The 14,552-nt window shown below is 43.9% G+C and overlaps 1 protein-coding gene across 1 annotated transcript in view; it reads left to right on the top strand.

The window, feature by feature from the left end:
* NDUFA12 (NADH:ubiquinone oxidoreductase subunit A12) overlaps positions 1-14,552 on the top strand; it is a 46,889-nt gene that overhangs the window by 15,160 nt on the left and 17,177 nt on the right. The window contains exon 2 of the mRNA XM_026648840.2: positions 9,648-9,730. Within this exon, the coding sequence (XP_026504625.1) occupies positions 9,648-9,730 (83 nt within the window). The remainder of the gene's footprint in view (positions 1-9,647; positions 9,731-14,552) is intronic.

Raw genomic sequence — 14,552 nt, 5'->3', positions numbered from 1 at the left:
ATTGCCTTGGCTACTTGCAGGACAACAACCCCCACGGTAGATTTGCCCACGCCAAAGTGGTTCGCGACTGACCGGTAGCTGTCCGGCGTTGCAAGCTTCCAGAGGGCTATGGCCACTCGCTTCTGGACAGTCAGGGCTGCTCGCATGCGGGTGTCCTTGCGCTTCAGGGCAGGGGACAGCAAGTCACAAAGTTCCAGGAAGGTCCCCTTCCGCATGCGAAAGTTTCGCAGCCACTGGGATTCATCCCAGACCTGAAGCACTATGCGGTCCCACCAGTCCGTGCTTGTTTCCCGGGCCCAGAATCGCCGTTCAACAAAATCCACATGCCCCATTGCCACCGTGATGTCCTGGGCGCTGGGGCTCGTGGTTTCTGACAGCTCTGTGCTACTCTCCGACTTCAGGCCCTCACGGCGGTGCCGTAGCCTCCTCGCCTGATTTCTCTGCATCTGCCTCAGGGAAAGGTGTATGATAAGCTGCGAGGCGTTGAGAACGGCCACAACTGTAGCGATGGTCGCAGCGGGATCCATGATCGCAGTGCTGTGGTGTCCGCGCTGTCACTGATCTAAAAGTGCGCGAACTGATTTCCCGCCGGCGCTTTCAGGGAGGGAGGGAGGGCGGTAGTGACTGACGGATGACGACAGTTACCCAAAAGCACCCTCGCCACATTTTTTTACCCAGAAGGCATTGGGGGCTCGACCCAGAATTCCAATGGGCAGCGGGGACTGCGGGAACTGTGGGATAGCTGCCCACAGTGCACTGCTTCCAATGTCGACGCTTTCCCTGGTAGTGTGGACTGACAAAGTCGAATTACTGTCCTTAGTGTGGACACACACGTTCGACTTTCTAATATCGATTGCACATATTCGATTTAACTAAAATCGAACTACTCTCGTAGTGTAGACATACCCTAAGACTTAGTTTGCGGTTTTTATTTAATTTCCTAGGTAACCTGCTTTGATCTGTTTACTGTCACTTATAATCACTTAAAATCTATATTTCTGTAGTTAATAAACTTGTTTTATGTTTTATCTAAACCAGTGTGCCTTTAAGTAAAGTGTCTGGGGAAAATCTCCGCTCTGTGAGCAAAGGCTTTTGCATATCTTTCCCACATCAAGGGGAAGGCAAACTTTATTGAGTTTACATTGTACAGCTCCCCGTGCAATGCAAGAGGGTATAATTTGGGTTTATACTCCATTGGGGGGAAGGGGCAAGCCTGGGGAGCTGGGAAATTGGCTGTCTGTCTTTGAGTGGCTTAGGTAAAGCACTCAGGTACCTCAGTTGGGTGTAGGGCACCATCTGCTGTTGGGTGATACAGCCAGCCTCTCCAGGCCGTTATCCCCAACAAAGCAGTTTGAGGAGGGGCAGCCCAGCTGGGTGGTTAGAGGAGCACAGCAGTTACCACGGCTCCCCAACTGCACCCAGGCCATCACATATTATTCCCAGCTTCTGTTGCAGGTTGCTGTGCCTTCCCTCCACCACCTCCCTTCAAGGGATAGCTATGGAAAGATGAGAGGACAGCAGCCCAGATTTGGGAAAAATGGCAAATAATAAGGGGCCTCATGGACTACCATTTATCTCTTTCTACTCCAATCTCTATTTTCTAAGGCCAAAAGGTTCCTCAGTGGATACCAGTCAAAACTTTAACCTGGTATCACTGCCAAAGGTAAATGTCTCTTTTTCCCAGTGATCAGGGACTTGACGTTTCTAAATGGGGGAAATTTTCACCTGGAAGAGTGGCCTCCTCACTATTACAGGCCTTTCTCAGGCAGCAAAGTCCAGGCAGGCATCATCTCACCCCCCTCCTTTGGGCATAAAAACTCTCAGGTGGCATCAGGCCAACAAAAACAAAATAGATCTGAACTGTCATCCAACATCCTAAGTGTTCACAAGCAATGCTAACGTAGGTGGATAATATGGTCCCTCTCAAACTAAAAATTGCATGGTCTAAGGGCTTCTCCTTGGAGTGGGGGTCTTGGATTCAAATCTTTCATGCCCTTATAGGAGATTTGGTCCTTGGGATCGAGACGCTAAGACAAATTAGTTCCTAGTTACCGTAGCAATACAATGGAAAATGTTATGGAAAAGTGAAACTATTTAGAGTCATCAGAAAAGTTGACTTACAATCCTGGCTCCTGCCAGACACTATAGAAAGGAATACAGCTTACATGGCAAGCAGAAGCTGTCCATGAAGTACAACAGGAGAAAATGCCTCTTTGTAGGCGATAGCTAGTGTCATGGTTACAGGACTAGCTTCACTCCTGACCCCCCTCAGGTCTTAGGCTTTGTCCCTTCACCTCAGGGGGCAGAATCCCATGTTTCTCCCACTCTTGAACAGAATCCTGGGCTCCTGCACCCTGATCTATCATATTTATCCTGCAGGTCCAGCGGAGCTCAGGCACCTGCAGTTCTTCTCTTCAGGAGAGCCTGTGATTTGTGGAGTAGTGATCCAAAACATCCCTCTTAAAATAAAGTATTTTTTAATCTTGATGGGAACAAAGCAAAGCATAGCATGACAGAGAGTTGATTTTAAAAAGGTTTACACACATCTCTTACCTAGAGTCTTGTCATTTCTTGGCAGAGATCCCAGGTGCTTCTCAGACACCTCGAACTCTGGAGTCTGGGTTCATTTTAGGCCCTCAAGGACTGAGGCAGGGAGAGCTATCTTTTAATCCAGCCAAAAGTCTTTGTTCTCAATTTTCTCTGGGCTTGGATATGCTGCCCAAAACCAGTTTGGTGAGCTCTACAGGCAGTGGTCAAGCCAAAGCAAAAGGTCCTCGCATTGTTTCTCAAGAGTTTTATAGCAACTCCTCAAGTGTTTGAGGGATGTGTTACCTCAAGTTATTGTCCTGCCTTCATGTTTTTTTGTTTTTTTTTTCTTCAAAAGACCAGTTGATTGGGTTCAAGGTAGGTATACAGTAAATATCTTAATAACCAGACCAAGGAACAATATTCATAATTATTGCAGGCAACTCTAAATAGTCACAGTTAGAACATGTGCAGGGTCAGTAGTTGCCCTTGATTTCCTCAGAGCTATTTGCAGGTCTCCCAGCTAGCCCTCATTGGAGCTTAACACCCAAATGGTGCCAGGCTCTCTCCGTTTGGGAGCAAAAGAGCAACCTACAGCTTTGATCAAATGAGGTCACTGAACATTGCCCAGGGGTGGGTACCCTATGGAGCTGTGCAAGAATTAAACAAACAGCTTTGTCCCATTTCCAGTCTCATTAACCCATAAAAGGCCACAATATAAATGAAATCCTTCATTATCCGTTTCAAGTTAGAGCATTCCAACTTGCTCCCCATCCTATTTCTAGCTTCAGAGATTTGGGGACAAGCAGAGTAGGGCCTTGTCTGAGTTCCTGAGTAGGCTTGTTTTCAAAGCATTCCCATTTTACCATCCGTGGATAATTCTTATGTTTCGCAGATGGATGGCAGCCTTTTTCTTTTCTCAAATTCGATCATTACCATTTGATCTTACATGTGCTCCCAAAGGCCCTATCCAGTATTATTGTACCAATCATACTGGAAAACTGAAGCAAACACAAGGATACTGTTCCTGGAGTATCTTGGATTCCAGACAAACACAGGCACATGGTGCCTGGAAAGTCAATCATAAGGTTGGATTAAGAATGAATACCATCAAACACAAGGTCTTGTCTTAGAATAACATTAATAGAAGGTAGCCAAAATGAAAACAAGTGGTGTTACAAACAAAAATCCAATTCTTATTGGAGCCTTTTAGGAATTCTGATCTCATACACAGGTATGCTTCAGTGATCCAGAGTTTGATACCTATCCAGTAATTCGAGGTACCTCCTCCACCTTACACCATCTCATCTGTTGATAGAGGTCTAGTTGCAGTTGTATAGTCTCCACTTCCACAACTGATGAATGCACAGAATAAGTTTGTTTGTGGGGGCAGGTGGAGGAGACAGGCTTTTCCCAGTTCAGTTAAGGGGGTCAGTACCAGAAAGAGGGAGCACATTATAGAGTCATAGAATATCAGGGTTGGGAGGGACCTCAGGAGGTCATCTAGTCCAACCCCCTGCTCAAAGCAGGATCAATCCCCAGACAGATTTTTGCCCCAGATCCCTAAATGGCCCCCTCAAGGATTGAACTCACAACCCTGGGTTTAGTAGGCTAATGCTCAAACCACTGAGCTATCCCTCCCCCAGCTAGAATACAATGATTCATTGAGGTTTCAAAGCACTGCTCCTGCCATGGATACCAGACCTGTTCTGGTCATGACAGACATTGTCTGATAGTGTTTTCATAACTGTGATCAGCTTTACCTTAGAGAGGAAGTCTCCTGTCTTGGGCAGAGCAAAATTTCCTATTTCTGTGCAATGCCCACCAAGGGGGTGATGAATTCCAAGACTTACGTGGCAGAAGTCAGATTAGCAGAGCGATTGCTGGACCCAGAAATATCTTACCATCATAAGTCAACTTGGGCTGGTGATCTATCTCGTCTCTGGAAACCAGTAAATAACATGCCTAGTGGCTTCTCTGTGTTAGGACATAGGATTATGGGGTGGTGAATGGCAGCTCTCAGGACAAGAAAAAAATATGAGAGGAAAGCAGAAATTGTGCTGATGCCTTTCTGGCTCTGGTCTCAGGCCTGATTAACCTGCCATTGGATCTTTGGATGTCTCTGAGTCACAGAGGAGGTCTGCTATTGCAAGATTAGTCCTCTGTCCAGGACCACACAGGTTTAAAATGTATACTTGGAGGAAGTGATTATTGTTCTTACATAACCTAAAAGAGAAGTCAACAAATAACTTATTCTACTAGCTGGTGCAAAGTCCGTAGTTAATTACCATATATAACTAGTGAAATAATAGTTTTGATTCCCCTGGGAGGGCTTTATTGTGGGTGTATAAGAATACCCAAACAGGTCAAATCTCTGTAATATAATGTTCTCAGCATGTTAAAGAAAAATAAGTTTTTGTACAAATCCCAGCATTGTATACTTCCTTAAGTCATCAACCATATTAAAACCCCACAAAGTCATAGAGCATGACTTTAGAACCTCATTCTTCTTCTTGAAGCATTACCCAGAAGGAACCTCTGCATGAGGTGGTGGTACACCTCCTATCCATTAGAGCAGGCCTTCTAAAGGCTACTATCTCCAGTCAGACACTTTTTTTTTTTTTTTTTTTTAATTTGAAGTTGGGAGCTTTTTCTGGTGAAACCCAATATTGTATTTTTAATTCAGATAGTAATTACACCTTAGAAACTAGGAGAAGATAAATATATTTATATATAATTTTGGATATCCACATTTAAAGATGCCTTCCTACCCTTGGAGACACATTGCTATAAAAATACTATTGGAATTGATCTATGGACCTTAGCATAAAGAATAGGAAACTTTATCCGTGCTTACCTTAAAATGTCCTTTCTTTGAGTAATAAGATCCACAGATCAAACCAACTTGGAGGCAAATGGATCATCAGAACAGAGATGGAAATTGACATCCAAAGACTTGTTTGTTGACAGATGGAATTTACCATCCACTGAAGTAGAAGAAATTTTTTTCTCCCTCAAAGTATATTTAACACAATTTTTAATTGGGGGAAGTAGATTTGAATTATTCTGATTGTGAAAATTATCTCAACTGGAGGAAATTTCAGGATCAGGGCATTCCCCTATGCTAATAACTGACAGGTCTGCTTCTGCCACCAAGCTGCAAACAAGCTGAAGAACTAATTGTAACAGATTTGTGGATATTATTATTCAAGAAAGGAATCTTTCAGATAAGCACAGACAAATTTTCCTATTTTGTATGTGTATTAAAAGAAGCTATTTTTTTCATCCTAATCATGGGCTCTTCAATGGAAGCATAACCTTAAATTTAAAGTACTAATTGATAGAGACAGGCATTTAAATAGGTATTTTAGTCTGGTAAACTTGGTTCCGTTGTCTTGTAAAGCTTTCTGGAGAATATAGAAGGTGGCGTACTTTGAACAGACATAGGAAACATTTAATTGCATAAAACTAACACTGAGTTTAGCAAACAACCCCCAACTGTTGGACATTGTTTCAACATAGACCGTGTGCTATAGAAAAATCAATTTGCCATTTAGGGTCCTATTTCTGACATTCTTACAACATACTTTTATCCATCTGGTCCAAGTATTGGATAGCTAAATCAAAGGTGTAAATCTAGAAGATTAAAAACAAAAATTGTATCATGAAATTTTTCTCTTCTATGAACAAAAGACTGAACTGAGTCAGGTGAAATATTGCTAAAGATTTTTGAGGCAATTCAATACCAATTAAAAGAATGAAGCTGCTTCAGTATATGTCGTCCATGTCTGATTCTTATAAACATGAAAGCTTTTTTTGTGATTCTGTTTAACAGCATTCAAAGATAAGGGAAAACTAAAAATGTTCAATTTAAGGGGAGTGGTATGTCACTGCACGTGGGAAAACACATCATGGTATACATCTATTAAACATGGAATTTGTTCCCTCTGGGTATGCCTCATCATCTGTTGAACTCTAAATGCCATTTTAGATATTGTCTCACTGCAATTTTCTGTTTTTGGTGATAAACGTAATAAAATGATAGTTTGTTACCATTTTAAATCCAAAATTACTCCTTTCCACTCAGCAGTTAGTTGTGTATTTCTATAATCTATCTGCTGATTTTTAAAAAAATGGTCTTACCAGGCTCCTGAATCTTATTGTTCCGCTAAATAAAATGCAGGAAGCTCCTTAAAGTGATACTGTCTGTTTAAAAGCGCACTTCAGTCTGATATTTTATTTCCTGTTGTTTACAAGCACTACCTAAAACAGCTATAACAGAAAGCTTTGTTTGTGAATAAACTCTCAGATAGCACTGTACTATGTTCAACACAGTTTCTTTGAATTTGCTAATATAGTAGGTTAAAAATTATCCAGATTAAATCAATCCTTCCATACTCCTTCAGTGTCAGCAACTACAACACAAAGCAAAATGACTGCATTCCCCAACTCTTTGAGAACAAAGTTTCGTATAAATCAAAACATTGCATATATATAAATAGATACTCTAAAAATCTTAAAATGAAAACTAGGTGCCTTGAAATGTCACAAGATTAAATTGAAACTCTAATAGTGGATCTCCCTAACGGCAACTCCTGGCGGTCCTAGTAATGAATTGTATTAAACCTTTGGGATCCCTTTTTCACTGACTGCCATACATTTTCTCACTTCCTGGACAATACAGACTTCCAAGTATGTCAGCAACTATTGTCATCTTGAAAAGGGCAAGAAACTTTTAGACAGAAAAATGAAATTGTCCCTTTAACCTGGTTTTAAAGTATTTAAGGACCCAATTCTGCCCTCACAGAGTTGCTACTTCAGTTGAAGAGACGGCTGAATAGGCATGCAGCAATTACAACAAAAGTTAGTAATTGTAGCCTAGACTAATCTCAGATGTAATTCCACGTAAATCAATTAATTCTTATGTATATGGAAAAAAAATTTCAGTGAACCAGTTCTGAAGATTTTCTTGTGTTAAAGGTGTGAAGTTTTTCAACAAAGTTATGGAAAAGGTGATAGTCACCATGTTTTCACATGTTCTGGAACCATACTGTAAATATGAAGATGGGACAAAACCTAATAAGTAAACCATTTAACAGCAATTGGGGGTACCTAATTCTGACAATCATTGTCAGCAACAGTGCATTTTCCTACTGTGAATGGGTCCATAGGGGCTAAGGTTATTTTCAAGGCAGCACAATGAGACAGTGATAGAGATGGGACTAGAGTTTAGGAGTTTTTGGCTACCAGTTCTATGCTTGGTCCACTGGAACTCACTGTTTCTATGATGGAACACATCAAGTTATAGTTTGATGCTAGTCATTCTTAACATGATACAACATTATCTCTGTTTTAACACACAACCAAATAAACAATTAAAAGTAGATGCACTTTCCTAAAACTAGGTCATATCATTTAATATAGAATATAAATCACTTTATCTTCACTTGGAAGCCACCTACTTGCCATTGAAGTTTGTATCAATACCTTTAACTTTTTTCCCATCATTTTGCATTTCATTGCATTTTATCATGTAATTAAAGACTATATTATAGACCTACAGCACAGACTTCTGCTACTTGAGGTACCAGACTAACTGATAACAGTAGTTGGGTTGTCTTCCTCTATGTGGGGAAGACAGTAGGGCGAGTTGAAGCAGACATTTTTCCAGTGGATTTCACAGCTATTTGCTGACAGCAGAAGAATTTTTAATCTTGGGTTCTGTTCCACATTCTGAGGGGAGTGGTCCCTAGTGGTTACAGACATATTTGGCCACCCCCCACCTCCCCCGCACACCGACACTTCTGCTTCTGGTCCCTCCAACCTGTGTTGTCTTGGTACCTCCTTCACCCTTGCCATCCCTCCACGGACCTGGTTCTAGTTTCCTCTGTATTCCAGTCAGGCTGTTGCCTCCTCCTTGCTGTCTAGGTACCAGCACCGGGAGCAGTGAGAGCACTGGAGAGAATCGCCCTGTTCTCAGTTTCTGTGCCTGTCACCATAGTGGCTCCTGGCTGCAGGAAGCATTTACATAGAAAATTCTGCTCGGCCTTTGGCTGGAGCATACTCCAAACAAATGGAATCTTTGTAGAATTTAGCTGCCAAAGTCTAGCAAGTCTCTACTGAACATGTGTGAATTTAAGATTTTTCAGAGGCTTACAACTTAACCAAAATTGGGTGGATATTCACTACTATGGCAGAAGGCATATCCCTGCCAAATTTCAAGTCCCTGCTCCAAAGCATAGAGCTTCTCAATTAAACATTTGAGATTTTTTGAAATTGGGGAAAATCCTATTTTTCCATAATTCTTCTGAGAAATGCCTGAGCTGTTTTTGCTGAATTTTTCCAAAAAATTCTGTAAGGCAGACTCCCTGTTTGGACAACATCAGTCCATATGGTTAGTTTGGCAGAGTTTTAAGCCACTGAGAACCAGGTCTTATAATAGAAAGTGTCAGGTAGCCATAACTGTAAGTGATTGTAGTAAAGAGGAAATAATCATTGAAGGCATGTCCCAAACTATTTAACTCATGTTTGTGATTTTGATCTGAACAGTATGCAAGCCCTGCATTCACTTAAGTATTACTATGCTGGTAAAATGTACTGTACTTGATGAGATTTGAAACCAACGTCTTGGCCAGTTGTGGCTATTAAAGATCACATGGTATTTTTCATAAGACATGGGAAATGAACCCTGGTATCTTTGCTATATTCAAACTCTGCTACAATCCTTACAGCTTCAGGTATATACAGTATTTTTCATGTCCTCCTAAAATGTTGTGTAGTATTGCTCTTTGCTGTGTAACAGTGGCATTGTGTCAGAGTTGGCTGCACTCTAATGGATGGTAAAGTCCTGCAAAACCTTACTTATGACCCTTCCTGTGGAAGTCAGTGGGATTATTCCTATGATTAAAGACTACTCATGAAATAGACTACAGGCCAGATCCTGCAAACCATCAGTTTGAGTTGCTGATGTGCTTTGGGATCATTCCATTTTAAAGGTACTTCACTGTATAAATGGGTGTTCTAAATTCACCTAATTGTAAACTATTTTTACTGTATTCTAATAAAAGATAATGTTATTTGTAATTCCTTCCAACTGAAATGAATGTCTTGGGAATTCACAGGGTCAACGATTTGAAGATCGGTGCTCTAGTAGGTGTTGACAAATATGGAAACAAATACTATGAAGACAAAAAGAATTTTTTTGGTATGTATACTAAACTGAATATCCTAGTAACTTCATATGGTTTATCTAAATTCTGCTTGTGAAATGGAAATGAAATACATTGCCTGGTTTCCTTATGCATGATTTGCATGTATTTTGGAGACCACTCCCCTAATTCAAACACTTTGCAAAGAAGTTGAAGCTGGCATCATAATTGGCATATTTAAGCTAATTGGGATACCTTAACTGTGAGTTTCCATTGTTTTAAAATGATTGGGTTTCTTATTTAATTTTAACTGTGAACATCATGTCTTTTTAATGGTGTTTTCCCACTCACTACAACTACAGCATTCCCTTAAGAATTTTTATCCTTAAGATACTGATATATACACTCTCAACTTTGACTTCTCATTAACCTTTTTTTTTTTTTTTTTTAATTTGGGAATATTTTTATTTTAAAATAGTCATAATTTGGGATTGTGGAAAGGAGTAGTTTAGGGAGGCATTCTCCTTTCCTCTTAATTTCTCTGAGATCTGCAGAAAGAGACCCAGGTGCCTGTGTACCTCCTAGGCTTCCCTTCTTAGGAGGGATTTTATCTTTTGGGAACCTCTTGGAGAGGCATAGGAGTTAGGGTTCTGCTTAGATAAGGTACATCAGTACCCTGGTGAGTCTTAGGAGGTTTGTGGGAGGAAGGATAAAAATCCACCTCTTGTAAGCATCAGTCTCCTAAACAGAGGGTTTCGGATAGGCTGACCAGATAGCAAGTGTGAAAAATCGGGACAGGGGGTGGGGGGTAATAGATGCGTATGTAAGAAAAAGCCCCAAATATCGGGACTGTCCCTATAAAATCACCCTTGTTTTCAGATAACTCTCTGGCCTCAGAAAACCCAGAAGAAGGGGGCAAATGCCCTGTCATCTTCCCCACAGTTCCAGCCCATTGCTATGTACCAAGCAGTAGCTAGCTTAGTCTCATGATGGTTGGGTTCCCTTTTTGTGTACAGGAGTGTGTAGGTTTGTCTACAGTAGAGTTCTTGAATTGGTGCCAGTTAGCTTGTTAGCTAATGCGTTTGTAAAGTGTCCTGACATTTACAAACACTTGTTCTAAGTGCAAATGCAGGTGGTTTACCCTGGGTGATTGACAATCAATTAATGTGAGTTAAAAACTCTAGTGTAGACAATTAGCAACCCCTCGTTTGCCAGCAAAGAGTTGCCATTAGCTAGGGGTTGCCGATAAGTGGATGACCAGCTTGTGGGGCTGCAGCCAGGGGTGTGCCTTCACTGGCTGCAGCCCTGCAAACTTGCCTGCATGAAGGCAGTAGCAGGGAGTAGTGCTGCAGCCCAGATGCTGGGGCTTTCTACAGGGAGTGGAGGCACTGGGATCCCACAGAGCTGCACAATACTACTCCCTGTACTCTGCAGAGTTTGGGGCTCAGCACATCCCCGCGCTTCCTTCCTTGGGTGCAGTCGAGTGAGCACAGGGAGAGTTACCATGCGGCTCCAGCATCTGGTCTGCAGCCCCTCTCCCCATTACTGTCCTCCCCACAGCCTTCCCTCCCAGCACGGAGCGCACTACCTTCTGTGCGGTCCCCGTGCACAGATAGGCTTCTGGGGCTGTAGGCCCAGAAGGAAGCATTGGAATGGGCTGAGCACCAAGCACAGGCAGGTTTGTAGCACTTCCTTCCCTGGCAGCTGCAAAACCTTTCTGTGGCAGGTGCTTAGCTCGTCCAACCAGTGCTGGTGCTAGGCATAAGCAGACTAAGCAATTGCTTAGGGCCCCAAGCAGCTCAGGGGACCTGCATTCACTTTTTTAGTATGTGTTGGTGGGGCCAACAATATTCCTGCTTTAGGGCCCCCAGTGGGCTAGCCCTGCCTCTGGTCCTAGTGCTTCCTTCTCTGGCAGCAGCCCTGCAAATCTGCCTGCAGCTGGGGCCTTTCTTCCAAAGAATGTTCTTAATAAGCAACATGTCATTGCCAGCATCTGAATCACATTAACATTAAAGTCAATGCAACTGGATTGGTTCTCACAAAATGTTGTTAATAGAAAGTTGTTAAGATCTGAGTTGCTATTAACCTAGGGTTACCAATTTCCACAATCAAAAAAGAGGACATGGGGGGGGGGGGGTAGCCCCTCCCCCATCCACTCCCTCCCACTTCCCACCCCCTGACTGCCCCCCTTAGAACTCCCAACCCTAACTGCCCCCCTAGGACCCTACCTGTCCCCTGACTGCCCCGACCCTTATCATGGGTGGCAGGTTTGTAGAAATTTTGGTGGTGCCCAGAACCCACCCGCCCCCCTTACCTGCCTAAGGCTCTGGGAGGGGGGTTGGGTGGGGGGAGGAGGTCTGGGGTGCAGGTTCTGGGCTGGGGATTAGGGTGCAGGAGGGGTGCAGGGTGCAGGCTCTGGGATAGAGTTTGGGTGCTGGGTGCAGGCTCCGGGCTGGGGCAGAGGATGGGTGTGCAGGAGGGGGTGAGGGGTGCAGGCTCTGGGATGGAGTTTGGGGGTGGGAGGCAGTGCAAAGGGAGGGGTGCAGGCTTTGGGAGGGAATTTGAGGGCAGGAGGGGGGGTTTGGGGAGGGAGTTTGGGGATAGGAGGGGGTGCAGGGGTGAGGGCTGTGAGTCTGAGGATGAGGGGTTCATGATGCAGGAGGGGGCTCAGGGCTGGAGCAGAGGATTAGGGTGCAGGGGGATGAGGGTTGGGTCTGAGGATGAGGGGTTCATGATGCAGGAGGGGGCTCAGGGCTAGGGCAGAGGATTAGGGTGCGGGGGGATATGGGCTGGGGCTGGGAATGAGGGGTTTGGGGCATTGGAGAGGCGAAGGGCTAGGGTGGAAGGGCAGGGTAAGGGCAGCCTGCCTTGCCATTAGTGGATGGGGGGCACTAGGACCCTGGGGCAGCAGACAGCAGTTGCTGCTTGGAGGGCGTAGGAATGTGCTACTCCGGCAGCACAAGCAGGCACGGGAGAGGGGCGCGCTGCTTTCTTCCGGGCAGGGACGGGGGGGGGGACGGGGACCCGCGGGGAGGGACGGGGATGCGTGGGGGGAGGGGGTGGCAGGTGGAGGCCGGGGCCCGCTCCAGGCAGGGCCGGGGGAGAGAGACCCAGCTCCAAATATTGCTGGAGCAGGGCCCCCGGCCCTGGATATTGCTGGAGCTCGGGCACCACAAAAGAATATAACCCGCCGCCCCCCCCACCCCATATTCACACCCCCACCCTCAGACAGGCCCATCCAACCCTCCCCCTGCTCCCTGACTGCCCCCCGGGACTCCCCTTACCATGCCCATGCTGGTCAGATGCTGGCTCCACGTGTAGGCAAAACACGCTGCCGGTGGGGCTGTTTGTGTCGTTACACCGGGCTGCAGGCAGCAGGGGGGGAGCAGGGGAGGGGCTCTGGCTGCTGGAAGCCAATGGGCGCAGCTCAATCAGGCCCAGCTGCCCAATCAGCCGCGCCGCACTCTGCATGGAAGGGAGGGGGGCGGAAATCCCGGACCTTTTAACCTTGTTACCAATTCCTCCCGGACGGCTATTTAAAGACGCAAAAGCCAGACATGTCCGGGGAAATACGGACGGATAGTAACCCTAATTATTAACCAGAATCTACTGTGCCTTGTGTGAGTGATTGGAAAGAGAGCAAGGCCTTGAGAGGGGTGCAATACAGAAGGAAGGATTCTCCTCCTTGGGCTCTGTGCAGGAGAGCCTGGGAAAAGAACAATCTGGCTCCTTCTCCTTACCAGTCCTACATCTAGAGCTGCTAACCAGCAAATCTATCTCCGTTTTGAGGTCACTAACCGGAGTATCTCTTCTAGAAGGAAGAATATAATGAAGTAAATACATCTCTTCTTAATGATAAAACGGTCTGAGTAATCTAGTTTACTTTGCGTTGGCTCCTGATACCATTAAAGTTTTTTTCTTTTTACTGAAAAATATTCATCAGTTGTTAAAGTTAATGACCATCTTGCCCTGTAGGTTTGTAGATGTTTACTGAAAATTTTGAAGTAAAATTTTAATTTTTTGAAGTCATGTTAGAAACACACAATAGCTAGAATCTCTCTTAGTTTTAGTAGCAATTTTTAAAAAATTTTTGTTGCTGTGCTTCTGACAGTGGTAGGTAAACAAGTCTTCCCTGTGTTTTGTCATTGTTTTATTGGTAGTGTATTATATGTGTTCTATCCAGATTGGCACTGTATAGGGTAATAGGAGTCAATTGTAGATATTTTGTTCATGTACGAAATAGATGTGTATTTTGATTTATGTATTCTGGCTTATGTTTTTATACTATTTTAATAGGAGAGCAGTGGCTGCTGGCCGGGAGCCTAGCTCTGAAGGCAGAGCTACTGCCAGCAGCAGTGCAGAAGTAAGGATGGCATGGTATGGCCGCTAAAATAACTTGTGACTGCTCTGCAACTCCTTTTTGGGTCAGGACCCCCAATTTGAGAAATGCTGGTCTCCCCTGTGAAATCTATGTAGTATAGGGTAAAAGCACACACACGACCAGATTTCACGGTCCTTGACGCATTTTTCATGGCCGTGAATTTGGTAGGGCCCTAGCTATTAGTCATTCACTTGTAAGAGCTCCAGATTCACCCATTTAAAAATAAATTGGAAATAAATACAATATCAGTGGAAATAACCCTTATGTGCAGAAAATCCAGAAAAATAAAAGGTTAATATGGTTGTTTAAAAATATACATCTATATTAATCCCAGAACGTGTGTTCATAATGGTAAATAATATTTATTACTAAAAATAAGCAAATAATAAACAGAAATGACGCTCACGCTGAAACAATAGGCAGTTAGCAGCTCTATGTAGGTTGCTCTCTGGCAGAAGCTACAACCTCTGTGTCACTGAATGTCCAGACTCACTGTG

This window comes from Terrapene carolina, unplaced genomic scaffold, assembly GCF_002925995.2.
Source record: "Terrapene carolina triunguis isolate 2854851 unplaced genomic scaffold, T_m_triunguis-2.0 Scaffold68, whole genome shotgun sequence".
Lineage (NCBI taxonomy): Eukaryota > Metazoa > Chordata > Testudines > Emydidae > Terrapene > Terrapene triunguis.
The sequence above is the reverse complement of the archived record's forward strand: the minus strand, read 5'-3'. Positions and strand labels throughout refer to the sequence as shown.